The 27,945-nt window shown below is 44.5% G+C and overlaps 1 protein-coding gene across 2 annotated transcripts; it reads right to left on the reverse strand.

The window, feature by feature from the left end:
• Positions 1-9,147: 9,147 nt before the first annotated feature.
• LOC311616688 (cytochrome P450 4A11-like) lies at positions 9,148-27,361 on the reverse strand. Of its 2 annotated transcripts, XM_084872361.1 has the most exons (12): positions 27,092-27,361; positions 18,677-18,818; positions 17,889-17,933; positions 17,297-17,424; positions 15,928-16,052; positions 15,454-15,608; positions 14,946-15,052; positions 14,670-14,860; positions 14,433-14,566; positions 13,130-13,194; positions 12,912-12,988; positions 9,148-10,009 (listed from the first exon to the last, which is right to left on the reverse strand). In XM_084872361.1, the coding sequence occupies exons 1-12, from the start codon at positions 27,284-27,286 to the stop codon at positions 9,841-9,843; spliced, it is 1,533 nt and encodes a 510-aa protein (XP_084728487.1). In that variant the 5' UTR covers positions 27,287-27,361; the 3' UTR covers positions 9,148-9,840. The 2 variants fall into 2 exon arrangements, with proteins under 2 accessions (XP_084728487.1, XP_084728488.1); XM_084872362.1 differs by lacking the exon at positions 15,454-15,608 and having other exon boundaries at positions 14,946-15,138; positions 27,092-27,312.
• Positions 27,362-27,945: the final 584 nt, after the last annotated feature.

Raw genomic sequence — 27,945 nt, forward strand, 5'->3', positions numbered from 1 at the left:
TATTTTTCCCATTGATTTTTAGAGAGCAAGGAAGGGATGGGGGAGATACAGAGAGAGAAACATCTATGTGAAAAAGGCACATCAATTGATTACCTCCCACGCTCGCCCTGACCAGGGCCGGGGATCAAGCCTGACCTAGGTGTGTGCCCTGGACCACAACTGAACCTGAGACCCTTCAGTGAGGGGGCCAATGTTCTGTCAACTGAGCCAAATCAGCTAGGGCAGATTACCCTCTGAACAATTAAGAAAAGAATGTTCATATCTCCAGAACTCCTGAGACCCATTATCCAGAACAATGCATCTGAAAGATTATCATCTCAGACCAATCCAGAAGCTAAGAATGCAGGACTGATTCCTCCCCAAAATGTACTTTTTACTATAAGAACTCTCAACTTAAAGGAGTTCATCACCACCAAACCAGTATTATATGAAATGCTGAAAGGTATTCTTTAAGAAGAGGAAGAAGAAGAAAAAAGATAAAAATTATGATCAACAAATACATATATATCAACAAGTGAATCTAAAAATCAAGTGAATTAAAAATCCGAGGAACAGAATAAACTGGTGAATATAATAGAATCAGGGGCAAAGAAAGGGAGTGGATTGATAATTATCATGAGGAAAGGGGTGTGGGGGGTGCAGGAAGAGACTGGATTAAAATCTTATACCTATGGATTAAGACAATGGGGGGGGGGAAGAGAAGGTAAGGGCTGAGGGGGGGTGGCGGAAACCAGGGGAAGGGATCTTTGGGGGGGAAAGGAGAAACAATTGAAATAATCTGAGCAATGAAGATTTATTTAAAAAAAATAAAATAATAAAATAATTTTTAAAAAAGAACTCTCAGCTTTTCTTTCTTCTTCACAACATTCTGGATATTGCCTACTTGCAAGTCTAGTTTGCAAATCTTTACTAATCTTGAATTAAACTTTGTCATTTATTGCTAGCCAAAGCCTCCAGATTCATTTACCCTCCTAATCAGATGACTTCAATGTGCTCCTAAATTCAACTATTTTGAGTGGGTACATTTATATTAAAAAGAGAAAGACTGGTTCTTGAAGTTGTAAAATCGAGTTAATATAATTCAAAACTGTCTATAAAAGGAAGATTGTGAGTGAGGTTTACATTTTGGGCTAGTCTCTGTTGTGGTATGAAATACGATAAAATGTGAAACTCTCCATCTGTCCCAACCTTTCCTTCTTCCTTCTGCTTCAAGGCCACCAATTCCAACCTCCCTCAATCTGCAAGAAATGGAAGGGGAAGAGAAAAACAGCCTTAACTTCCGTCCACTATCAAATCCCCAATTAGGTACCATCCTAAGTCTCAGTTGTTAATACTTTCTCCACAGTCTCAGTCAATTGCCATCACATTCACGCCACAAGCAACTTTATTTTGGCTTCTCTGTCATTTCAACAGCTCTTCCTTTGCTTATAATTGATTTCCATGACACTGATTCCAATGAATATATTTCAAACTTGTGCCAAGGGCATGCAACATTCATCTCTTATTTCAAATGTCTTGGTGTCTGCTTGTATTTCACAATATTTGGTTGCCCTGGTTTCTCTCATACTTCTCTCCTTGCTTCTTTTCCTCCTCTGGAGGCTCACACTTCTCTATCCAGTTTTGAAAATATGGGAACTATTCAAGATGACAGAGCAACACAATTAGACACATTTAGAGGTTTCCTTGATTCACCTGTTGTGTCACCCAAAGGAACTGGGGAGGTCAACACATCTGGTGTGGCTCACAGGTAGCAAGGAGGAAAGGAGAAAAGACCGTGGATTTTCAATGTGGAGAGAAGAGGCTTAGGGCAAGCTGCTTTTCTTTTTTGTATTTAATTACCTTAATCAGAAGAAAGAATGAGTACTAGAGAATCCATATGGATTCTTCAAGTTACAGCATTCATTGATTGTACTGTATCTCTTGGCTTACCTATCTGTCCCCTCCACCAGACTGTGAACTGTCCTAAGGAAAAGCTTACCCTTGGTCCTTCTTTGTTTCCTGGCATTGCCAGCATTGGCTGGTATACAGGAGGCAGCAGTGAGAGTGAGACTGGCTCTATGCCTCCTTCCTGAGGAACATTTCCATTCTCTTACCTCCAGGCTATTGAGGAAGAAAATGATGGAACCACGTGTGCTTGGACCTCTGCGAGAAAGCTGCTATATAAATTTAACTGGTTCCTCAATATTTTAACAAGTTGTTTGCCAATGCCATCAGCATTGATTACATAAACTATATGATTCTGAGACACTGACAAATAAATTCTAGCTGAGGAGAGGTGGAGGTAGGCAAGAGGTGGGAAGGTCTAGGGAAGAGGGAGCTGAAACAGGTGTGGTACAAAATGGAACATCTGAGGCACCAGCTCTTGGTCCAGATGAAGTCATCACCCTTAACCCTTAACCTGCCAATTAAAACTTGGCTCCAGAGACTGGGAGAGTCACTTGAGGAGTGGGAGACAGTGGCAGGGAGGAAAATAGGAAGTTGTAGCAGAGACTGAGTTCATTGTTCAAGGCAGTAAATCCAACACCTTACAGGTACCTATCTTAGCAAAAATGCATGAATGAAATAATGAATTGTGGACAATGCCTATAATAAAGGCTGGGAGTTGGGGATAGCAGCTTAAAAAAATGAATCTGTTGGATCCTACTTTCTAATTATTTTACTGTTATGTATGCTCTAGAAGCAATTTCTGTCTCCTGTTTCCAGGGCTGGCTTCTTTGCACTTACCATGGGCATGGTAAATTCAAAGTCAATGAGTGAGAAGATCTATGGGGAGTTTACATTGGACTCTGCAGCGAAAGGGAGAAGAGGCCCAGAGAAGGCCAAAGATGGGTAGCTGGACACCAAAGTAGCCATGCCCAATCCCCAGGACCCTTCAGAAAAGTGGTTTGAGTCAGGGAGGATCCCGGGGGGTATATTATCAGATACTCAATCTCTTTCTTCAATGGTGATTCCTGGAAGACATATAGGTTAGTTGGGTGGGTGAGAACCATGAAAGGGGACTTTACAGGAAGGAAAAACAGGGCCAGCACTATCACAGACCTCAACATGACTGACACACCCTAGGACTGTGAGGTGCACAAGGTATGCCACTGAACACAGCAGCTCTAACAGACTTCAATGTGCAGAAGAGAATGTGGGGGCTCTCGCCTGAGTGAGAACACTGACCTATAAGCAATGGACAAGTCACTTCACATCTCTACACCTCAGTTTTCTAATCTGTAAAATGGGGGTAACTAGCCATTCCACATGAGGCAATCTATACATTCATTCACATAATACCTGACATATAGGATCTATTCAATAAATTTTTGTTCCCTTCATTTCCTATGTCAAGACATAGAATGCAGAAATAAGCAGCAAATCTGAACATTAGCCAGAGCAGGCAATTTAGGGCTGGCTGGGAAAAACAAATAAAAATCTGCAATACTGTTTGTCAAACTGCCTGCCCTCATTGAACAAGACTTTGGGCTAGTTACTCAGGCACTTGGCTGACTCTGGCCAGTGTATACATTAGTCAGATGCTTGGTGTGCTCTCTCCCCTCCTTTTTTATATTCCTTCTTCCTCATTTCCTTTATGTATTCTATTCATGCAATGTGCACTTTATCAAGTATGTACTATTTCCAAGGCCTTGTGGTGAGGCCCTTGGAAATCTGGAGATGTCACTTGTGGGAAACTCACAGTCAGAGTAGAATCAGGACTCTAATTCATCATGTGATCAAGCTTCCTTCCCTCATCTATAAAGTGGGAATTATAGCAGTGTCTAGCCTGAAGAATTTTTCGAGGATTAAATGAAAGAATTTGTAGAGCAGGAATAGTGCAGTGTGCAAACACAATACTAGTAAATGCTCAATGATTGCCAATTACAATATTATTAATATTTTTTGTCATAGATGCAAGCAATTATAACACAAAGCAGATCTTGGGTAAAGGACTAACAGTGCTGGAGAGGCCCAGAAGAGGCAGAGTTCAGTCAGTGGGGGACAGTGAAAACTGTGACACTGTCACCAGTGGCATCTTCTTGTTTCTCTTCTGCATGACCCTAAACCCAGAACACCAGCAGCACTGTAGGGGAGAGGTCTGTGAGGTCCTCAGGGACAGGGACTCCTTCCAGTGGTGAGTGAGACTGTGGGGCAGCCCAGTGTGTCCTGCTCAGCTGCCAGCTGTGTCTGTGCTGTCTGGTGCCATCGCAGATGACACAGGGCCATCCAAGAAACCAGGTGGAGGCAGCACAGCTGCCCTGTTACCTGCAGTGTGAGGATGCTCCCTTGAGCCCCTTCTCCAACTACTGAGTTTTTTCCAGTGTGAGTAACATGGAGAAGGTTGTCAACAGGAAGCCAATTTCTTGAATGTTGACTCTGATGGTAGAATGACTACCCCTTTGGGTTCTTGGAGAGAACATGGAATGCTGGGAAAGAAAGAGATGCAAATTGAAGATGAACAGAGTTGGGAAAGACAAGGAGCTGATCCCTTCCCAACTGCCTTCTGATGCTCTTCTGATGAAGGAGAAAATACTGTTTTCCAAAATCCATCAGTCAGAAACTTGGAATTATTCTGTCTCACAGTTCAAGTTGAACTTATTAACACAACACCATTGATGCTGACTTTTCTTTGCAGCAGACTTTCTCTGGAAACCTCTCACATCTCTGCCCTCACATTCCTCTCACCCTGTCTTCTCCCCTCTTGGGCTAGACTTTGGACAGGGATGCAAAAAATGCTCAGCTGATGAAAAGAAGTTTAGATTCATTTAAAGGACACACACACAATTTCAGGGTCTAAGATTTTGGAGATGAAATCTTCCTTCCTTATTTTTTTTAATATATATTTTATTGATTTTTTTTTTTACAGAGAGGAAGGGAGATGGATAGAGAGCTAGAAACATCGATGAGAAAGAAACATCAACCAGCTGCCTCCTGCACACCCCCCACTGGAGATGTGCTTGCAACCCATGTAAATGCCATTGACCGAAAATGAACCCAGGACCCTCAGTTCGCAGACCGACGCTCTATCCACTGAGCCAAACCGGTTTTGGCATCTTTACTTATTTTTATTGATTGGATGTTGGAAATCTTCCAGGGTGTCCAGCCACATGTTAGGTGCTGTCGAGGGTGTATGTGGAAAGAAGAGAAATAGGATCCAATTTGCTGTTCTTGGGCGTTTTTAGAGAGACTAACTCACATAACTAAAAAGCAAGAGAAAAACAAATAATGAGTGACCCCATGATGCAGGCCGAGAAATCAGAAGGGGTGGGGCTTAAGTTGGCTTTCTAGAAAGGGGTGAAACTGACAAAGGGAAAGAGAACAGGGCATTTTAAGTTGGGTGACAACGTGAAGACAGCCTGGAGGCAGGGAGTTGACATTTTTTTATTTTTCCTTTATTTTAATTTGAAGCAATTCAAAGATATTTATTCAATAAAATAGTAAAATACAAATGAAAAATAAGGACTAGGAAAGTGTAGGGGGGAACATAGTGGCTCTTTTTTTATTTTATTGGTTTTCCACAGAAAGGAAGGGAGAGGGAAAGAGAGACAGAGGGATTGATGAGAGGGAAACATCAATCAGCTGCCTCCTTCATACCCCCCACTGGGGATGTGCCCTCAACCAAGATACATGCACTTGACCAGAATCGAACCTGGGACCCTTGAATCCACAAGCTGATGCTCTATCCACTGAGCCAAACCTGTTTCAGTCCTAGTGGCTCTTTAATAAAGTGTTGCATAGTAGTTCTATGTGGACCTCACTATTGGGCCTGAGCTTCTTACTGGCAAAAGGGAAAAGAGAAATGTATGTATTGTCATTGTTAATGCATTTATTACTTCATCCAACCTATGAATATTAGCCTCTGTTCTTTTTCATTCCAGCTCCAGAGGGGAATCCAAACAGAACCCAAACATCTATCTCTTATGGGGCTTCTGGGGGCCTCTGAGAGGCACAGGAGTGACCTTGTCTTTGATGACTGGGTGCACACATACCCCTAGGGTCCTGGGCTTTCCCTTCTCAGCAGTGAAGATGAGGGAGGGATAGAAAAATGTGGAGTCAGAACCCTTGGTCTGAGTGGCCACCCCATGTCCAGTGTGGCCCGACCACTTGGTGCACTTGTGTTCCTCTGAGACTCGGGGTTGTGATGTTTGTAGAGGGGGGCAGTTGGGGCTGGAGGCTGCCTTCCCACAGGACCCTGTGGCTCCTTATCTCCAGGAATGATCTGGGCAAGATGACCTACTCGACCATGTACATCAAGGAGAGCCTTCACCTTTACCCTCCCGTGCCCCAGGTATGTCACCAGCTCAGCAAGCCTGTCAGCTTTGTGGATGGCCGCTCTCTATCTGTAGGTGTGATGGCATAGATTTGGGGCTCAAATGAGAGTTCATGAGGATGCTTCTCTGATACTCACTATGCCTTTGTCTCATTCTTTGCACCAATGGCAGAGAACTCATGCTTTGTGTTTGGCCTGGGTCCAATCCTGGCTCTATAACAGGAGTAAATTTTTCCACCTTTAAGCTTCTTTTCCCCCTACTGTGAAATGGGTGTGAGGAGAGTACCTTCCTTGCTGGATTGTTATTAGGACTAAATCATCACGACTGTCATGATCACTATGCAGGTAGTGCCCTGAACAACTTTAGTTGGTATCACATAGACTGTGATGCAATAGAGGGCCTACCCATACAACCATATTTGGGGCTTTGTAGTGTGTTCAACTCTGTATCTGGCCCATGGTATACATCCAATGACTGGTAGCAGTTACTACTGTAGCATAATGTTATGAATAACTTGCCTTGAGAGTCAGTGATTCAAAAGTGGAAAGTATGTTGGAGTCTTTGCCTGTCCTGCTTGTGCTGGGGTGGGTTCAGTTCTTTTTAATTTCATTCCATACGTATCTGTGTCATGTGCTGTGCCCAGTGCTGGCGGTATAGGAAGTAGGTATGTTGATGACCAAAGCACTTTGATGGTGTCTTTGTTTAACTATGTGGATGTGTTTTTGGAAAATAGCATAAGGAGAATTGGTCTAAATAAAAAATAATAATAAAGAGCAATAAATTTCTAAAGCAAACAACACAAGTAACCAGTGCCAAGGTCAACAAATATGGAGGATGATTTCACAGGTATGTCTTCTTCCCTCCTAAGATGGATCTGTGTGGCACTCGTGTCCTTGTCAATGTCTGTGTTACAGACACCTGATTCTCTGGGTATATGGGCTTTGGCTGGGGAAGGTGGCAGAATGATGAGGAGAACTTCCTGTAAGATTTTGGCACTTAAATCAGCCCTTGAGGCTGGGTGAGGTATAAGGTGCAAAGAAGGAATTTTTGGGAGCATCTCAGGCTGGGGAGAAAGCAGAGATCCTTCCCCAGTAGTCCCTGCAGCAGCTGCCTGATGGCTACATATACCTTAAGGGTTCTAGATCTAAGGCCATTAGTGAGCTCCAGTCCAAGAATTAGACATGCATAGAAGGGAGGACAGCTGGTGATATAGGGTGGTCAAGAGAGAATTATAGCCCCTGAATGTGGGGATGTTTCTATGTTGCCCCAGGATGGACCATCTTAAGACACATCCTTCCTGCGATTGATGCCTCCCCTTTCAGAAGAAGGACACAGCCTCCCCTCTCAGAGGAAGGTTGGCCATGGGCACCTGCTCGCTCCTGCAAAGCCCTGTGAAGACCTAGACCTTCTTGCCACCTAAAGCTGGGATGCAGAGACCTACCCAGAGTGTTCACTATGCCACCAACATCTCTCTCTGTCCTGACCCTGATAGACCTTACTCTGCACTAGTGAAGATAATTTCAAAGCTGTTACCTGGTTTATGAGCCCAGTGGTCATAATCAAAACTGGCCCATGGGTGGCGCCCAACATTAAGACTTGTCTCCTGCCGGAGCCGGTTTGGCTCAGTGGTAGAGCGTCAGTCTGTGGACTGAAAGATCCCAGGTTCGATTCCGGTCAAGGGCGTGTACATTGGTTGCGGGCACATCCCCGGTGGGGGGTGTGCAGGAGGCAGCTGGTTGATGTTTCTCTCTCATCTCATCGACGTTTCTAGCTCTCTATCTCCCTTCCTCTCTGTAAAAAAATCAATAAAATATATATATTTTTAAAAAAGACTTGTCTCCTTTTCTTATCTTTACACCGTCAGAAGGCCTGTGAGGCAGGATTGAAGGAGGTCATTATTTTACTTAAATATTAAAGGGAACGACCCTGTCAAGATGCTCATCAGGGAGTAACGTAAGCTGAGCCTTCAGTTCCTAGATTCTTTGACCAAGGCTCCATAGGTAGTGTTGACTCTGTCTGAGGGAATGTGTTGCTGAGAAATAGAGCTGAGAGTTCTGGAGCTAGAGGAAAGCAGAGACTCCAAGAGGGAGGGGAGGATTTAGGTTGGGGACTGGAGAGCACCAAGATGAATTCCACTCCATCCTTCCAGCTCTCTGACACACCCTGCTCCCTCTCTGATCCCAGGTACTTGTGGAATGAGTGTGTGGAGAGAATATGGTGTGAGGGCACACATGGTGTGGCTGTACAGGAGTGTCTCTATGTATGTGTCATGCAGGTGTGCATGAGCCATGAACTCAGCCTGGGTTTGTCCCATTGGCTGAAGCCAGCAGGATCACTTCTTGGTCCCTCCCCTGATTCCTGTGAAATTCTGTGGTTAGAGCATTTGATATGGCTGACTACCCAGAACTTGAAGTTCTCATTGTCCTGCACTCTCTTAGCATGGCCACTAAATCCTACTGCACCACCTGATGTCCAGGGACTTGCCCAAGATCCATTGGCTCCCAGCTCACATTCTTGCTCTGAATCTCAGTCAAACTCTGCATGTCCACCCTGCCCCTTCTTAGAGCAGTGACCTAGGAGGCCGGGAAACTGGGAGGGAAACCCTGGTTGGAGGAGAAAGCCTTCAGGGAAGAAGAAATAGGCATTCTACTGCAACAGGAGGTGTACCAGAAAGTCTGTCTATGGACTTCAGGACCCTGATCTAGGAATGGCATGGGGTTAGATAAGAAGAGGACTTACGTTCAGAACCAGCAAGAGAGCAGGGCTGGGTTGAGAGACTGATGGAGGAATAGAAATGGAATAGAGAGCCCAGGGTCAGGGGACCATCAACCACATAGTCACCAAATATGGCAGGAAAGGGAAGACAAAGGAGATAAAGAAATACAGACACATCACATGACATTGTAAACTTTATTCCAAAGAGGAAGAAAGAAGGAGAGGGTGTGGAGATGACAAATGGGTAGGAAACACATAGAAGGCCACCGGGAACACAAACTGATGATAGTCACATGGGGACCAATTAGGCTGAAGAATGGCTCCCCAAATGTCCACGGTCTATTCCCTGTCAGGTGTGACTATGTCCTGTTTCATCTGAGTAGCTCATGTATCACACACATCGTCATAAAAGAGAAGGCAATGTGAAGACAGAAGCAAAGAGACATTTGACAATGATGCTGGATTTGAATATGCAGATGGCTCTAGGAGCCAAAGAAGTAATAATGCAGTTCTAGATGCTGGAAAGACAAAGACAGGGAATCTCTCCTAGAGCCCTGGAGGTTGGGTGGCCCTGCCCACACCTTGGTTGTGTCCAGTGAAACCCGTGTCAGATATCTGACTCCAGTACCCTAAGAGTAGAAATTTGTGTGTTCTAAGTCACTAAGGCTGTGGTAAATTATTATAGCAGCTAAAGGAGACTAATTCAGAGGAGAAGCAGGAAGAAAGTGAAAAATACAGAGGGGCAGACAGGCAGAGGACCGGAGGGAGACATCAGGTAGAAGGGCAAGTGTGCAGATGGAAAGCAGGAATTGGGGAGATAGACAGGGAAGGGCAGGAAGGAGTTCTTCAGAGCTTGCCCTTGTCCCAACAAGGACTAGATGAGCTTTCTGAGTAGTAGGTGGATCCCATTCTTGGAATCCAAGACGATTTTTTGGATGGGGATGGCGACTTGGAGAGGATCTGCCTCCAGCTCAAAGCGAAGCAGGGTCAAGGCTACGGCCACTTTCAGCTCATTCATGGCGAAATGCTTCCCAATGCAGTTCCTGGGGCAAGATGAGAATATGAGGAAAACAACATGAAAAATGGTATCAAATCCTGTTTTCAGCTGGGCAGGCATTTGTCACTGAGCCCTTGCCAGGAACAGGGCATTCTGATTTGAGTCAATCCAATCCCCTTCCTCTTAAGACATGCATGCTTCTACCCCACAAGCCTTGATTCACATTCTGCCCCTGATCTTTGACTTCGCTTCCAGAAGTAGCTCCTAAATCCTACTTCTGTTATCAGCAGGCATGAAATCCTGTTAGGGGCTGGTCAGTGACTTGAGCCACCAAGTCAAGTCAAGTGAATCACTACAAAGATCATTATTAATTAGATCACTCCTTCCACAAGCAGTTTCTTGTTTCTCAATGTTGAGGCCATGACATGGATTAAGGTGGTCACCACCACAGCTGGCTAATCCCCACTTTCTAGGGGCACACACTGGGACATTGATCCTCAAAGAGAAGAAGACATTTGATTACTGTAAAGAAATCAGAAATGCACCACGATAGTTTCCTGGGACAACCAGGGATTAGCCAGCTTCAACTAGTTGCACTACCTGCCTCCCAATAAATGATCCAGACTCCTGCCTCTTCCTCATCCCCTCAGTCAACCAGCTTCTTTAGCCTTCCTATTCTACTGCAGATATGTCCCTCCTTGACATCCATCAGTCTCCTCACCTGGACTTTTCTGTCTTCCTGCCTTCTCTAACCTTCACTGAAGCTTCTGCCCAACTCAACTCCTTCTAGACCCCCAATCACAAGTAGGACATGTCCAATGCCACAGCTGGTATCAAAGCCTTCGATGGGTTGCATCACTCACGTCTTACCTGTCCAGCTCTACTTCCTAACTCAGCTCATGCTGTTGAGATCACAGATAATGCCCTCCCTCCACCTCTGCCTGCCACATATTCAAGTCTGATCCCAATGACATGCCACCCTCATGCCTCTGCTAGCGGTATCCTTTCCTCCCAAGACCCCCAGAGCAGCATGAGTGTTTTATTTAAGAATAACTCACCATCCAGTGCCCTGGACAGTGCAAGGAACATGGAACAGTGTGCTCAATGAGTGAATGAGTGAGTGAAAGGATAAATGAATATTGTGTTGTGAGTAGAGGCATTTGTTTCTTGACTGTGAACTCCTAGAGGCTATGACAGTATCTTTCCCATCTCCTAGCACAGGACTTGGCACACAAACACAGGCTTTAGAAATACATTTATATTTGAATGAAGTCAATTGAATTGAAAAAGTAAATGAAAATAGGAAGAAGAAAAAATAAATAAACCTGAGTTCTGAGCTAGGGATTGAGCTGCCTAGCGCTCTCCTGCCCTCTAATGGCAGGCACATGACTTCAAGCCAAGATTTATGAGGAAGGACTCAATCCTGGGAGAAACCAAATGGTACAGCCAATCAATCTCAGGAAGAACAATTTGTAAAAAGTGTGTTCTGTAAAAGTTGATTCCCATCTCAAGAATTAATTGACTTATGCATTCAGAAAAAGTTTGTTTTTTGTACCCCCTCCCTTTTGGGGGGGTTTTGTTAATCCTCACTCAAGTGTTTTTTGCCCATTGATTATTTAGAGAGAGTGGAAAGGTGGGGGAGAGACACAGAGAGAAAATATCAATGTGGATTGCCCGCTCCCAAGGTATGGGCCCTTGACAGAAATCAAACCTGTCATCCTTCAGTCCCTGGGCCAACGTTCTAACTACTGAGCCAAAGCAGCTAGGGTAGAAAAAGCTTATTTTTAGTAACCAAGTCCAAAGTTTATGGAAGTTACTATTTTACAGGGGCACTTCTGTAGCAGATTTTCAAACAGCAGGCGTTCTGGAGTATACTAGTCCAACTCGATTTCAGTCCTTTTAGGTATGCCTTATATTTTACACACAAGGAGCCTTTCAAATGCTCTATGTCATATGCAAAGTAGTGGGTTTTCCCTCAAAGCAGTGATTGTCCTTCTTTTTATGCTTTTTGCCAAGGTTGGCCTGTATAAACTTTGGAACTTTGCTATATACAACCCACTTTCTATGAAGAATTTTGTCCTGGAAAAGTATTTATGCTTTTGTGCATATCAATTTACAAACCATGCTTACATGAATATTAATATATTAGTCACATTAGTCAATGTATAGTCAAGCTTTTGTAGGATAGCCTGCAAAATTGGAGAGTCACACATTGGAGTGAAACTCTCTTCAAATGGCTAGTAGGATTTTCATGATTAGGGCTTGAGCAGTTATGACAAGGAAGGTGCTAGAAATCCAAACACATCCAAATATCACAGATATAGTGAGTGACAGATCAGTGAAGTTGAAAAGGCAGTTTCTGGACTGCACTGAGAGAAGAGGGAAAAAAAACCTTTTTAATATTACTGATAACTGAGAAAAGCAATCTGAAGTTTAATTTGTATAAAAAACTTTAACTCTGAGAAGTCATATTCCTGAAGTGAGAAAATTTCTAGAATCACTGAACTCTAAAGCAATGACTAACACTGAATTATGGTAGACCATTGGGAAAGTAGTCATTTGAGGAGTTTTGGACCAATATGTGCCTCTCTATTTTTGCAGTCTCCCAACAAAAGTTGGACTTCATATTAACATTCACATAACCATGACATTTCCAGTAGGCAAAATTCTATATATGAAGTGGGATTTATATACCATCGTTCCACTGTCTACACAGTCCAACGTTGGCAAAAAGGAAAAAAAAATGACAATCAATAGCTTTTGAGAGAAAATCAGTGGATTAAGTATTTGTGCCTTGTCCTGATATACCACCTTCTTTTGTAAATACAGAAAAATACCTTCTTCTCAACACAGCAATATAACAGGGCATAACAGCAGACATCACATATAAGTGTAGGTCACAATCATCAAGGTATGCCCTCGGTGAAATGCACCACCCAAGTACTCACCTTGATCCTCCTGAGAAGGGCAGGAAAGCATGGCTATGTGAATCAGAACCCGGTGCAAAACGGGAAGGGTCAAACACCTGCAGAGAGAGCAGTAGGGCCAGGACAGGTAAGGTCAAGCCCCTCCTTCCAATCCATGAGGGCACAGGAGGAGGTGTTGTCTAGAGAGATCAGCTCCTCCTCCCTCCCACAGCCCATTCTCCCTTTCACAGCCACCATACCTCTGGATCAGGCCACACTTTCGGATTATGGTGAAGTGCATAAATGTTAAGTGAGACATGGATTCCTGTTGGGCAGGGAGAGAAGACTGATTATGCACATGCCAGCAGGGGGCAGGTGCATGCACAAAAAGCTTGGGAGCCACAATGAGTCACTCCAACTGGATTGATCCTGTTGCAATAGAGGTGGAGTGGACATGGCAAAGCACATGTGTACACATTAGGAGTCTATAGCCATGACCCATGTGTGAGGAGGAGGAAGAAAGTAGTGAAGGCCTACTTTTGGAGCAACTCAAGGTAAAACTCACATTTATCAAGTGCCATCCATGAGTCCCTTTAACTCATCTATTCTCACCACAACCCTCCAAGGAGATGCTAATATCCCCATTTTTCAGATGAGACACCTGAGCTTCAGAGAGGTGTCTATAATCACCTTGATTCTAGCCTATAATCACACAGCTAGAATGTGGCAAGGTTGGAATTCAGACTAAAGGTGAGCTAAGGGGTGGCTTCAACCATAGCAAGGTTCTCAGATCTGGTCATCAGTTGTTCTCTGATAGCAACCTAAGGGCTCCTTAGGGACTGGTCCATCAGCCCCATGACAGTGGATTTCCTGATCTCCCTCATTTGCTTAGATACCATAAGAAAGAAACTGTATCTATACCTACCCTTGAGAGAATTCGAATATTAGAGTGAAATCCCAAAAGCCACAATAGAGTCCAACATTTCCTGGTGAGGAAGATTCCATGGACTAAATCAGTATTATATTAACTGCCTTTTACACAGTTCTTTGCATTTGTCAAAGAAGAGTTATGCATATATTACCCCAGTTATGGCAGATTTTAAAATTGATGTGATCGCACAGACAGAATTGCCCCTAGAGTCTTGTAATCTGGCATTGGGATGGGAACCTGGAGTGTTAGAATTATAGAGCATCAGTGCCATCCAATAGAATTACTGTAGCATTATAAAACCATGGGTCCTACATGTGATGAAATGCTAGTCCTGGAGAATGATAATGCTTAGGATTCTCTTCATGTGAGGTGTCATACTAGCATGGACCCTATTTAGGTGAATGATTTATTGTCTCTGAGTTGGAAGGAGAACTAATATTTATTGAACTTCTGCTTTGGTCCAACTCAGTGCCAGGCATTTCATATTCTTCATATAAACTATATAGTAAGTATCCAATTAATGATGAAGAAACTAGGTCAGAGAGGTTCAGAACTGCTCTAGGACATGTGGATATGATCTGCCAGGGGTTCCTGTAGAATTCATGGGTTAGTGAGTATGGTGAAGTTCAGACCTTTGGGTAAGGAGCGTCCATCAGGAAAGGTGATGGGCTTGCTGAGCTCTCTGCCAACCATTGGTACAGGAGGATAGAGTCGCAGTGACTCCTTAATGCACATGGTGGTATAGGGCATCTGATCCAGATGATCCCTGAAATGAATGAAGCCCAATCTGAGGGCAGGCAGGGCCCAGGCAGACCAGAGCTTACTGTTTAGCTGAGTGGGTAGGGTTCTCCCATCTCCTGAGCACTCACCAGGTGATGGAGGCACCATCCTCTAGGAGGCTCTGGATCTCCTGGCGACACCTCTGTTGATGCTCTGGGTGGGAAGCCAGAGCATAGAGAATCCAGGAGATGCCACTGGCTGTGGTGTCATGTCCCTCAAACATGAATGTGTCCACTTCAGCACGGAGGTCCTTGTCAGACAAGCTACTTCCATTCTTCATCTGGAAAAGGAAGGTGAGAGTGCACTTCTTGCCCCCTCCTCTGCCCTTCTGGGCAAAGCCTCAGGCCCCTCTTACAGACACTTACTCTGGCAAACAGGAGGATGTCCAGGAAATCCAGGTTCCTTTTTCTTCTGATCTTCTCCAGCTCTTCTTCCTCCTGTAGGTGTGCCTTCCTCAGTTTGATCACTCTGTCTGTCCCAGAATAGTGGTTCCAAGGAAGAGTTGAGCACTGGATGCCCAGAAAGAGCAACCCACAGTGACTCCATCTGCTTCCCACCCTGTTCCAATATGAATGCCAGTGAATCAGGATGAGTGTGGGAGTGAGTGTGCACATGAGGAGTGTAAGATCTAGCACCATCTGATTGCAAGTCAGGCTTCCCTTCAATAGCACACCCATGGATTAGGCTCTGCTTGAATGCTGCTTGGAGGGGGTGACATCACAATTGTGGTGAGACATACAAACTCTCACACAGTCATTTGCACCCTGACATCTTTGTTACAAAGGTCAGGAGAGGTCATACTCTTCCTGAGGGTCAGTGCCTTTGAGATGTGCGTAATGAAGGAGGGGAGAAGCCTAAGAGGTGGAATCTAACCTGTGTGTTGATGGGCAAGCTGGCAGGCCCGTTGGCTCCAGCGGCCATCAGGAGTCAGCCAGTAGATGATGTCATTCTGGTAAAAGAAATTCCTCACTCGAGAAGTAAAGAGATTCTTCACATCCCTAATGGCCTTGATGTAGGTTTGGGATTTGCTGCAGAGAGGAGATACAGAACAGACAAGGGTATTGGGAGGCCTCTGATCTAGAGATGAAGTGGGGCTCTAGGTGGGAGTTTCCCCAAACAGTGAGTACAGGTGAAGCTGAGGCATTCATTGCTCTTACAGTCCTGGAGACTTGCAGTCCTATATAAGTGCCATGAGTAACCAGGCTTCTCCCTTTGCCAGGCATTAGAGATCTGTGGCTGAGTCAAGCTTTGATCTGGACTGGAATTTGCCCATGGTCAGGAGCTCTTAAAAAACTCTTGTTTTTTTGGTAAAAATAAAAACCCTGTAGCTTAAGGATTATTACTGACCTGTCTGTCTGGATGCTGTCCTTCTGGCTAAAGGCACACTTCATAATGGTTTCCAGGGTCATCAAGGAGATGTGTTCAGAGATCTCCAGATGGGAGTCCTGGCTGATGAGTTCTTCCCATTTGTCCTGTGGTGGGAGTTAGACATGAAACCTATTCTACTCCCCCAGGGCACCTCTGCTCTCTGTCTGTCTCTCCAGATACCTTACTTTCCAGAACAGAGGCATTTGTAATATATTAAGACTGTAAAGTGCCATGGCCAGTGGTAATCCCAGTGGTTAGAACATCTTCCCATGCACTGAAGGGTCACAGGTTTGATTCCTGGTGAAGGGCATGTACCCTGATTGTGGGTTCCATCCCAGGCTCTAATTGGGGCCCATGGGGGAGGCAACCTATCAATGTGTCTCTCAAATCGATGTTTCTCTCTCTCTCCCTGCCCCTCCCTCCCTTCCTTCCACTTTCTCCAAAACTCAATGGAAAAAATACACTTAGATGCAGATTAACAACAATAACAACAAAAAAACAACCAAACAAAAAGACTTAAAGCAAATTTTAGTAAAGTGAGGACTGCATTCTCATAAAATTTGATTATGTAATTAAACAGGTTCCTTCATAATAGTCTGAATTAGTTTTCATTTTTGGAATAAATTATGATAGTAACTACCTTTTATCAGACCAGAAAATGTTATTACTCATAGGAAAAAGGGTGAATCTTCTCTGTCCTGAGATTGAGCTAAACCTAAAGGACAGGTGTACTCCTACTCTAGGAAACAAATGTTAAGGCAAGAGGTAACCTAAGTGGCCAGTACTGGGGCTTCTAAGGACAGAACACCAGAGACTTTAATTTCTTCCCTCATCAAATGTTAGCTGAGCATAGCTGGTAAGATCAGGATCTGGGTCTGTGAGTGCAGATGTAATCTCCATTTCCTTCCATGGAGTGGCTCCATTTCATGCTGAAGCAAGCCCTGGCACCCAGACCAGAGTCCACTGGAAAGACATCCTGGGATGTCCACCCTGTCTCTGAAGCTGCCACTGCCCAGGCCTGATAGTGGCAGTTTGTCTTGTGGTCCAGGGGAATGGCTATTGCTCTAGTCCACTGTACTGAAGACATGGAGGTGAAAGGAGAGCAGACCCTGTTTCTACCATGGTTCTGCTTTCTCTTGACAATGACCAAAGTAATGTGGATCTAAGTTGGTGCCAGGTACATCCTGTTCCGTCCACTTTGGGGAAACTCTGTCACATTGTGGGATATGAGCATATTATTCTAACCAGCTGTGTGTGATGGATGTCTGAAGGACATACGTATCTTAGCATGGACTATATGAGCTGTGCTGCCAGTGGGTGTGAGCAGGTGAGAGAGGGATGGACTTACCAGCATCATTCGGACAGAATCGGCCATGAGCCCCACGTAAGGCTTCAGGATATCATAATGGAAGGCTGGGGTTAGCATCCGCCTGTGTTGGAACCAGGTCTGCCCATTCAGCAGGAGCAAACCATATCCTGGACCGCAGAAAGGTATGGGAGGGGGAGAGGGAGAGGAGATCTAATCAGAAGGATGACTCGGGACAATTTGGGAGGAACCAAAGGTGTCGGGAGAAGGCAAATTATGGGCAAAGGCAGGAAAAGCCAGTACATTCCAGAAAGATGAATTTTCCAAAATGGAAGGTAATAAGGTGTCATCATGACAACTGTGAGATAAAGGCTGAAGTAGAGTAGAGGGGCAGGTCATAGAAGACCATAAATGATTATTACACTGAAAACATTGGAGAGCACTGAGAAGCAATGGAAAGAAGCTGAGTTTCCGAGGCGTCATCACCACCACCCAGAAGGGATGAATCAGACTTGATTCAGAGATGAGGGTGGTAATATAGTGCTGGTTAGCTGTTGTTCTCTGTGAGCCGAAGAGATAGCTCTTGGTAAGTCTACCTGGCAGGATAACAGCAGTCCTGATTACACATACTTACCAATCCAGGGAGCCAGGAATCTGTATGAACCATGATTCTTCGGGTCTGAAAGAAAAGGTCGGGCATAATAGGAACCTAGAAGGGACCAAACAAGGCAGACAGTCCCCAGTAGGCAGCTGTGGCCCAGAACATGGGCTGCCATTGCTTCCTAATCATTGTCAGCTGGCAATTTTTCTCTAATGACCTCCCATCCCCAAGTCTCTCTGTCCTAATAGTCACTGTGTGTCAGGAAGGCAGACTCAGTGTCACAGCAGCAGAACATCAATCGAACTAGGATGATAAATCTGCCAGAAATATAGGTTCCATCCTCAGTGCCAGAGAAAACACAGCAGTCTGGTCTTCCTACCATTTGTGGAATCTTAGTCATCCCATGCCTCAGAAAAATCAAACACTTAAAGGTGCCCACCCAACTTAAGTAAGGACTGAAAACAAATTGTTTTTTTGATCTGGGCAAATTTACATAACAGATCATCTCAATCTAAGAAAGGGAGAGAGAGAGAGAGAGAGAGAGAGAGAGAGAGAGAGAGAGAGAGAGAGAGAGAGAGAGAGAGAAAGAAAGAAAGAAAGAATATGAAGGAAAAGAAAATAATGGCCTTACACAGCTTTTTAAGCACTTAGTTTACAGAGATATTATTGGCCTTAAGCTTGCTTGTGGGCAGGCAGGGTAGTTGATAGAGGGTTCAGGTAATGATGGCAGAACTGCAAACTATTCTGGAATTTCACAACCCAAATAACATGTACCCAAGAGGAAAGAGCTGCTCCAGCCACAATGCAGGTTTCTGTCTCACCTGATCTCCCCAGGACCACCTTCATGTAGTCAGGATCATAAACCACGAGGATGACTTTGCTCCCCCACATCCAGCGAGGACAGGCACATGGGAATTTCTCTACCCATTTCTGAAACTGTTGTAGCTCCTGGTCCTTTTGGAACTATAAGCAAGGGAAAGAAAAGTCAATAAAATCTTTCTCTTGAATGCGAAAGATGGCTGTACAGGTAAATACCTAGCGCAGCCGCACACAACAATTTCAATAAAATACAACTAAAATATAAAATGGACATTACCCAGAACTACAGGAAAGTCGACTGACTGGAAATTCTACAACGAGAAACAAGGAGAAAACCAGAAGGAAGCGCAGAGGAGCTGTAAAAGCCTAAGGTACAGAGACACGCAGTGCGCGCGGAGAGGAGGGGCGGCTGAGTGCCTGGCTGGCGTTCCCTAGCGGGAAGGAGATAAAAGCTCAGACTGTGCTGGGACTCAGTTCTGACTGCTCTGAACCCCAGTTCTAGGCCAGACCCCGGGGACCCAGGCTCACACAGAGGGAGCTGGGCCGTAAGGTGGAACCCTGGGGGAGCGGCAAAGGGAGGTCCCAGAGGCGCTCACATTGCGCACAGAGAAGGGATGGTTGGCTGTGCCCCGGGATTGCCCTGGTGAGAAGGAGACAGGGGCTCCAGACTGCTCTGAATGCCACCTCCAATCCCACTTCTAACTGAACTGAACCCCAGTTCCGGGCTCATTGGGGGAGAGCCTAGACTGTTTGGTAGCAGGTGAGAATCGAGGGCACCTTTCTCTCAGAGGCGCTTGCAGTGAGTACTGAAGGACCCTGAGACTCAGGAACCACATAGGGTGGGCTGACGGAAGCCAAAACTGTAGGCTCCACCCTGAAACTCCGCCCCATCAGGGAAGCTGCGAAAATGCCAAGACTAAATAGATCACAAACTAAAGAAAGGGAGGACAAAAAGTGACTGGATATAGAGTTCAAATCTACGCTTATAAGGTTTTTCAAGAATTTCCTAGAAAAGGTCGCAAGAATCAAGTCAAAGATTTGGAACAGAAGACAAGAGAATCCAAAAAATTGAAGATAATGTAAGAAACCTCTGGGACAACTTCAAGAGAACCAACATCAGAATTATGGGGGTCCCAGAAGATGAGAGAGAGCAAGATATCGAAAACATACTGAAAGAAATAGTGACAGAAAACTTCCCCCACCTGGTGAAAGATTAGACTGACAAGCCCAGGAAGCACACAGAACTCCAAACAAAAGGAATCCAAAGAGGACCACACCAAGACACATCATAATTAAAATTCCAAGAGCAAAAGACAAAGAGAGAATATTCAAAGCAGCAAGAGCAAAGCAGGTAGTTACCTATAAAGGAGCACCTATATGATTGTCAGCTGATTTCTCAACAGAAACCATGCAGGCCAGGCGGGAATGGCAAGAAATATTCAAGGTGATGAATAGTAAGAACCTACAGCCAAAGATAATCTACCCAGCAAAGCTATCACTCAGAATCGAAGGCCAGATAAAGAGCTTCACTGATAAAAAAAAAAAAAAAAAAAAAAAAGCTAAAGGAGTTCATCACCACCAAACCAGAATTATATGAATTGCTGAAGGGGGTTCTTTCGGGAGAGAAAGTAAATAAAGATAAAAATTATGAACAACAAATACCTAACTATCAAGAAGTGAATCTAAAAACCAAGGAAATTAAAAAAAAATCTGATGAACATTATTAACTGGTGAATATAATAGAATCAGAGGTATGGAAGGGGAGTGAACTGACGATTCTTGGGGAAAAGGGGAGAGGGGGATGTGGGAAGAGACTGAACATAAACTGTGCACCTATGGATGAGGACAATGGGGGGTGGGAAAAGGGTAGAGGGTGGGGTGGGAACCTGGTGGAGGAGAGCAATGGAGGGGGGCGGGGGGGAAAGGAACATTTGTAATAATATGAACAATAAAAATTTATTAAAAAAAAAAAACCTTTCTCTTTAGGTGTGAATTTTTATTGGTGGTGAAGGGGAGAATGGCCTCAGAGATAATTCAGGATCCATCAGCAGTTATTATGAGGCTTGGAATTGTATCTGATGAGCCAGGTTCTGATCTGGATTCTTGCTCTTCATCAACACTTGGTCTAAGGTTAGATTCTGGCTTCTGGTTGGGTCTCATTCAGAACTGCCTTTAGAACCTTACACATAGTACAAGTTTGTTAAGTGTTCAGCTATGGACTGAGTGATGTAAAGCCTTTTTCACAAATATTAGAGTTATTGGTTGAACCGTGTCCCTTTCAAATTCATATGTTGAAGACTTAATCCCCAGAATCTCAGAGTGTGAGTTTATTTGAAGATGGGGTCTTTATATGAGTGATTAAGTTAAAATTAGGTCATTAGAATGTGTCCTAATCCAATATAATTATCCTTATTAAAAGTGGGAAGTTTGGAGACAGAAACTGTCACTCATATAGGGAAGATGATGTGAAGAGCCATATGGAGAAGATTGTGGTTTCCTAGTCAAGGAGAGAGGCCTGGAGCAGATGGTTCCTTCACAGCCTTCAGAAGCAGCCAACCCTACCAACATCTTGATTTGAATTGTGAGACACTCAATTTCTGTTGTTTCATCCACCCACTTTGTTAAGCAGCCCCAACAAAGTAGGACAATTGTGTAATCTCAAAGCAAACCTCTGATTGGGGATAGATTAGTACTTTATCCTGTTTCACTGGAGAATGAGGAAACTGTTAAACGATATCCCCAGGTGAGCTGCGTTTACACCCAAGCCTATTGGCGCCAGGGTTCCCACAGCTCCCTGGTAGTCTCTATTATTATATTTCAACCCAGTGTTCTAATTGCTTGGTCCCATGTTGGCAAACTTACCTTTAATATCTGTAATCTCTGTGTTCTTAGAGCCTACATAGACCATAACTCTTAGGAATTATGCCTTTTTTTTTTTTTTTTTTTTTTTTTTTTTAATCTAGAGATGCAAGAAAGAATGAATGAGCACATGTGTAGGGGAGTGGACGAGTGAGTCACGATTAAAATTCTTGTGGCAACTGAAAGATATAATCATGAGGTAATGTAAGAAAGAAAAAAGGGATAAAGAGAAGGCTGAGGACCCTGGGGTGTTTCACAGAGCCCAGGAGCCAGAGGCAGCAGGATGTGAAAGGGATAGATCCAAGAATTGGAGAGTTGCCAGAGCTGAGTCTCTCATTCTTTCTCTCTGTACATATATGCATTCATTTTCTTACCAAATGTTTATCTAAGTTCTACCCGACAATTTTCTAGGCAATACTACCACATTGTGTCTGAGTGGCACTATGAATCCTATTCCAGAATCTGATTGTAATATGGCCAGGGTGTTCATAATCAACTGTGGCTGGGGTTGAATAGGAAATTGAGGGGCTCACTCATGTTGAGGAAGAGATCTCAGAGTTTGTGGGCTGGGAAGACATCCCAAAATATTTTCATTACAGTGATTCACTCATTCATTTATTTTATAGCAATGTATTTAGCACTTAATTTGGATCAGTTACCATCCTAGTTGCTGTAGATGCATTGGTGAACAACACAAGTCCCTGCTACCATAGAGCTTGTGTTTGAGTGGGAGTGAGGGTGGGCAGACAATCCTGCAGTGACCTGGGAAATGTCCTGCTCAAAAGACTTAAGGAGGAGACTTCATGCTCTCAGGTCACATGCATTTTTGGGGCTGCCCTTCTCCTTTAATGCAACATGGGGACTGACCAGTGAGAGTCTCTTACCACCCCATCTGTCACCTGATCCTCTAGGATCCCCTCCTACTGGCACATCAGGGTCCTGGAAGACCCCATTTCAGCACAGTAGCATGCCCTCTTTCTAATTGCTTGGTGCCCATGTCCATCAGCTTCCTAAAATTCCTGCTGTTGGACACTGTCATTACTTTTCTTTTAGGACCCAAAAGAGGTAAATTGTATTCTGCATTTCCATTCTATGTAGGCCATTTTGGCATCCACTGCTCTGACAACCTCCCAGTCAACCCATTGGGAATGCTACCAGCCCCTGAACATGTGTGGCTGGAGCCAGTAGGAGCTCTTATAGAGGGAATGATACCCATAGTGGCAGATGTAACAGATTTCTAGGCAAATATCCAGTGCCCATGTGCCCTCCAAGCTTCTGCCACTCGATACAAGCAGTGCTGCCCTGGAGTCATCCTCACCTGGCTGACCCTGGGAATTGCCCTACAAATACATTTCCACAAAGGCAGTAGGTGGACAGGTAATAATGTGGCCACACAAGCCATCGTATGATGTGGACTCTGCTGGCATGGCTGGTACTCCTGGTTTGGAGGGAGGACATGGAAGTTAGGAGTGGGAACAAGGCAGTTTGGGTTATTTGCATCCCAAAGATGTTAGTTCCTCTTTCCATCGTCCCTGTGGAATTCCATCACTAATTTATGAATTCCATCACTATCTTTAACATGCTTGTCCTTTATAGGCATTAACCTGACTGTAAATTCATACAAATTAGAATGAGTATAATGGTGGCCTTAGTCTGTGCCGAGCACAATTCTAACATTATAGGAACTCACTTGAGTGTTATAATCATCTTCATCCCCAACTTACAGATGAGGAAATTGAATCTTAGAGCAGGCATTTAAAGAAAATAACAGAGGGAGGAGAATCCAAGATGGCCGCACAGGTAAACACCTAGCTGCAGCCGCACAAAACAATTTCAATAAAATACAACTAAAATATAAAATGGACATTACCCAGAACTACAGAAAAGTCGACTGACTGGAAATTCTACAACAGAGAAGAAAAGAGAAAACCAGAAGGAAAATCAGAGGAGCTGTAAAAGCCTAAGGTACGGAGACACACGGCGTGAGAGGAGAGACAGAGCCGGAGAGGAAGGGCGGTTGAGTGCCTGCCTGGCGTTCCCTAGCGGGAAGGAGATAAAAGCTCTGACTGTGCTGGGCCCCAGTTTCAACTGCTCTGAACCCCAGTTCTAGGCCAGACCCCGGGGACCCAGGCTCACACAGAGGGAGCTGGGCTGTAAGGCGGAACCCTGGGGGAGCAGCGAAAGGAGGTCCCGGAGGCGCTCACATTGCGCACAGAGAAGGGATGGTTGGCTGTGCCCCGGGATTGCCCTGGTGGGAAGGAGACAGGGGCTCCAGACTGCTCTGAATGCCACCTCCAATCCCACTTCTAACTGAACTGAACCCCAGTTCCGGGCTCATTGGGGGAGAGCCTAGACTGTTTGGTAGCAGGCAAAAATCAAGGGCACCTTTCTCTCAGAGACGCTTGCAATGAGTACTGAAGGACCCTGAGACTCAGGAGCCACATAGGACAGTGCTGACGGAAGCCAAAGCTGTAAGCTCCACCCTGAAACTCCGCCCCATCAGGGAAGCTGCAAAAATGCCAAGACGAAATAGATCACAAACGAAAGAAATGAAGGGCAAAAAGCGACTGGATATAGAGTTCAAATCTATGCTTATAAGGTTTTTCAAGAATTTCCTAGAAAAGGTCGATAAGACCTATGAGGATATGGAAAGGGATCAACTAGAATTAATAAGGAATCAACAAGAAATGATAAGGGATCAACAAGAAATAAAGAATATATTGTATGAAAAAAAAATATTATACAGAGTCCTAAAAACAGAATGGAAGATCACAAGAATCAAATCAAAGATTTGGAACATAAAGAGCCAGAAGACACTCCTCCGCAGAAGCAAGAAGGCAAGAGAATCCAGAAAATTGAAGATAATGTAAGAAACCTCTGGGACAACTTCAAGAGAACCAACATCAGAATTATGGGGGTCCCAGAAGATGAGAGAGAGCAAGATATCGAAAACATACTGAAAGAAATAGTGACAGAAAACTTCCCCCACCTGGTGAAAGATTAGACTGACAAGCCCAGGAAGCACACAGAACTCCAAACAAAAGGAATCCAAAGAGGACCACACCAAGACACATCATAATTAAAATCCCAAGAGCAAAAGACATAGAGAGAATATTCAAAGCAGCAAGAGCAAAGCAGGTAGTTACCTATAAAGGAGCACCTATATGATTGTCAGCTGATTTCTCAACAGAAACCATGCAGGCCAGGCGGAAATGGCAAGGAATATTCAAGGTGATGAATAGTAAGAACCTACAGCCAAAGATAATCTACCCAGCAAAGCTATCACTCAGAATCGAAGGCCAGATAAAGAGCTTCACTGATAAAAAAAAAAAAAAAAAAAAAAAAAAAAAAAAAAAAAAGCTAAAGGAGTTCATCACCACCAAACCAGAATTATATGAATTGCTGAAGGGGGTTCTTTCGGGAGAGAAAGTAAATAAAGATAAAAATTATGAACAACAAATACCTAACTATCAACAAGTGAATCTAAAAACCAAGGAAATTTTTTTTAAAAAATCTGATGAACATTATTAACTGTTGAATATAATAGAATCAGAGGTATATAAGGGGAGTGAACTGATGATTCTTGGGGAAAAGGGGAGAAGGGGTTGTGGGAAGAGACTGAACATAAACTGTGCACCTATGGATGAGGACAATGGGAAGTGGGGAAAGGGCAGAGGGTGGGGTGGGAACCTGGTGGAGGAGAGGAGGGATGGGGGGGGAAAAGGAACATTTGTAATAATATGAACAATAAAAATTTATTTTAAAAAAATAATATAACAGAGAATGGATGGACCTGCAGAGCATTGTGCTAAGTGAAATAAGCCAGTCAGAGAAAGATAAGTATCATATTATTTCATGCAGATGTGGAATTTAATGAACAAATGGAACTACCAAGCAAAATAGAGACATACTTCTAGATAGAGAGCAAACAGCTCTGTTAGAAGTGGGGAGTGGGAGTTAGAGGGATTGAGCAAAAAAGGAAGAAAGAACTTTAGATAAAAACAACTGTGTGTATTTTTTTAAGGGGATGGAGTTGGAAGAGGGGATGAATGGTGATGGGGAATCTAAAATAAAATATGTGTACAGCTGGGATACAAACCCAATTAGCTTAGAAATGGAGCCCCACGTGCTCAACTGCCCACCTTGTCCCTTGTCATCTGGCCTGAAAGATTAGCTTCAATCTGGATTCAACATGAAGCAATCAATTTCAAACTTAGCCAATTACAGAGGTATTGAATAAATGAAAAACTCAGGCAGTATTATAACTGCAGTATATCTTAGGTCAGCAGGGTTAGAAATATGATTTACACTGTGAGTAATATTAGTTACCCAATTATTGAGTTTACATCTCATCTAATGCCATCAGTGTATGGAAAAGTCACTGGAGGATGAGAGTGGTTCCTTCTGTCAAATCCCTGATTAAAGAGGTGACAACTGCAACAACATAAGTCACAGTTTCTCCAAATCAACAAATCATCTGGAAGTCCTTTGTACCAAATTTTCATGAAGCAACTGGGCTTTGATTGTCTCTCTGTGGCTGACATGAGCAGTTTCCATTTGGGGCTCCACTCTGCTGATAATATCTTGTCCTCCTTCTCTGAAACCTTCTCAGGTTTCTGCCGCACCCCACCTCCTAAGGCTTGCTCAACCATACACACACCCGGATGAGCCCCTCTCCACACAGCCCCCTCACCTTGCTCTGTGCCCTTCCCCCCAGGGACTAGTACTAATGGAGCTGATTGGGGAGCACTGTCTGTCACCCAACCTGCCAGCTGCTCCTTTCTCTGTCAGTCTGCACACCTGAGTCAACCCAGCCTCTGTGTCAGGCTCTGTGCTGGGATGAGCACACAGAAAGGGGGGTAATATCCTCAGCCCCAAAGAGCTCACATGGCAGGGGCATGGAGAATAGGAGCTGGCAGGTAAATAGATTCTAGTTAATGTTGAGACCAGATACCAGTGCTCCTTCCCTGGGACCATCTGGAAGCTTCCTGCTCAGATGTGCCAGTAACTTGCCAGGGTTTTAGCACTGCAGTCACCAGTCTGAAAACCCCACAGTCTCAGGCCAACAAGTTGTTTGGATCCCTATACCAGATTTTATTCCCTTTCCTAGGACATGGTATCTTCTCTTAATTCCTGTCTATCATCCCCACGTGCCATGAACTCCCACAGGCAGGGATCATGAGATGATGTCAGTGTTCCCAGGCAATCTCAGGGCCAGCCAGACAGGATGGCATTGAGTGCACATGAGCAAGGAAGCATGGAGAAGTTCTGTTATGTGATCCTGGAACAGGGAGATTCAGAAAGGAGCAGCCATTGTCCTCAAGGGCTGGCTGACATAATAGCTTGCAGACCTACCTAAGGAAGGAGGATCTGACAGACTGAGAGCACCAGCACATGGGATGAGGAGCCACGATCTGAGGGGTCACCTGGGTTTTGCCCCAACAGCCGCATGCTTCTCACATAACAAGGCTTTGTCCTATAGACTTGCTGACCGTGACCTTGCTCTGAGAGCCTCTGCCCTCCTTGCCCTCCCTCTCCCCTGTCCCACTTCCATTTACCTCCTGGATGTGCCCAAACAGCCAGTGGGAAGGAGGGGACGGGAACTCCCGGACAGCTTTGAGCAGCCACTGCCTGCGCAGGTACAGCTGGGCTGCCTTGAGCAGCAGCAGAACAAGAGTCAGCAGGAAGGCCACCTGCAGGAGCCCAGAGACACTGCCCAGGAGTCTTGTGGGGCTCAGCACAGAGACACTCATGGTGCAATGCGTCTGGACCTCTGACTGTCTCTGACTACCTCAGGCCAGTCTGAAAGTTTTGTCCCACCCACCTGTGGGGAGGGTGAAGGGTGAGGGCAGAGCTTAAAGCTGAGCCACCAGAGTGGAGGAGTTACCAGGAAGAAAAGCATTTTTAGTTGACAGTGACAATGGTTGTGTACCTTTCAACTTCCACTTATCATTTTCCTAACAAATACTTCATGAACACCTGTTACGTGCAGCCAGTATGTTAGATGCCAGGATGCAGCTGCAAGCCAAACAAACCTGAATCCTGAATTCCAGGAATCACAGTCTAGTACATCAAATTTTTCAGGTGTGGTTATAGTATTTCATTATCATTTCTATTCCAGAGTTAAATGCTAGTTACAGATAGATAAAATGGCCAATGGAAAACAGCAATTGACAGCTTAAGTTGGAGTTAGAATCTTTCTCCTTTGTCTCCAAAATTGCCTGCCTATCTGCTTCTGAAGTTTTCCCCAGGGCTTGTCTCTGTCCCCTATTTAATTGTGACCCAAGGGGAATGTGCTGGTGGCTAGAGTACTGACCTTAGGGTCAGGAGGTTCAGCCCCATGTCTGGCCCACCTAATATGAAGTCAGCAACTGATACTCTCTTAGCCTCAGTTTATCCTTTTGAAGGTGGG

This window comes from Pipistrellus hanaki (assembly GCF_964339955.1).
Source record: "Pipistrellus hanaki genome assembly, chromosome: 2".
NCBI classification, from domain to species: domain Eukaryota; kingdom Metazoa; phylum Chordata; class Mammalia; order Chiroptera; family Vespertilionidae; genus Pipistrellus; species Pipistrellus hanaki.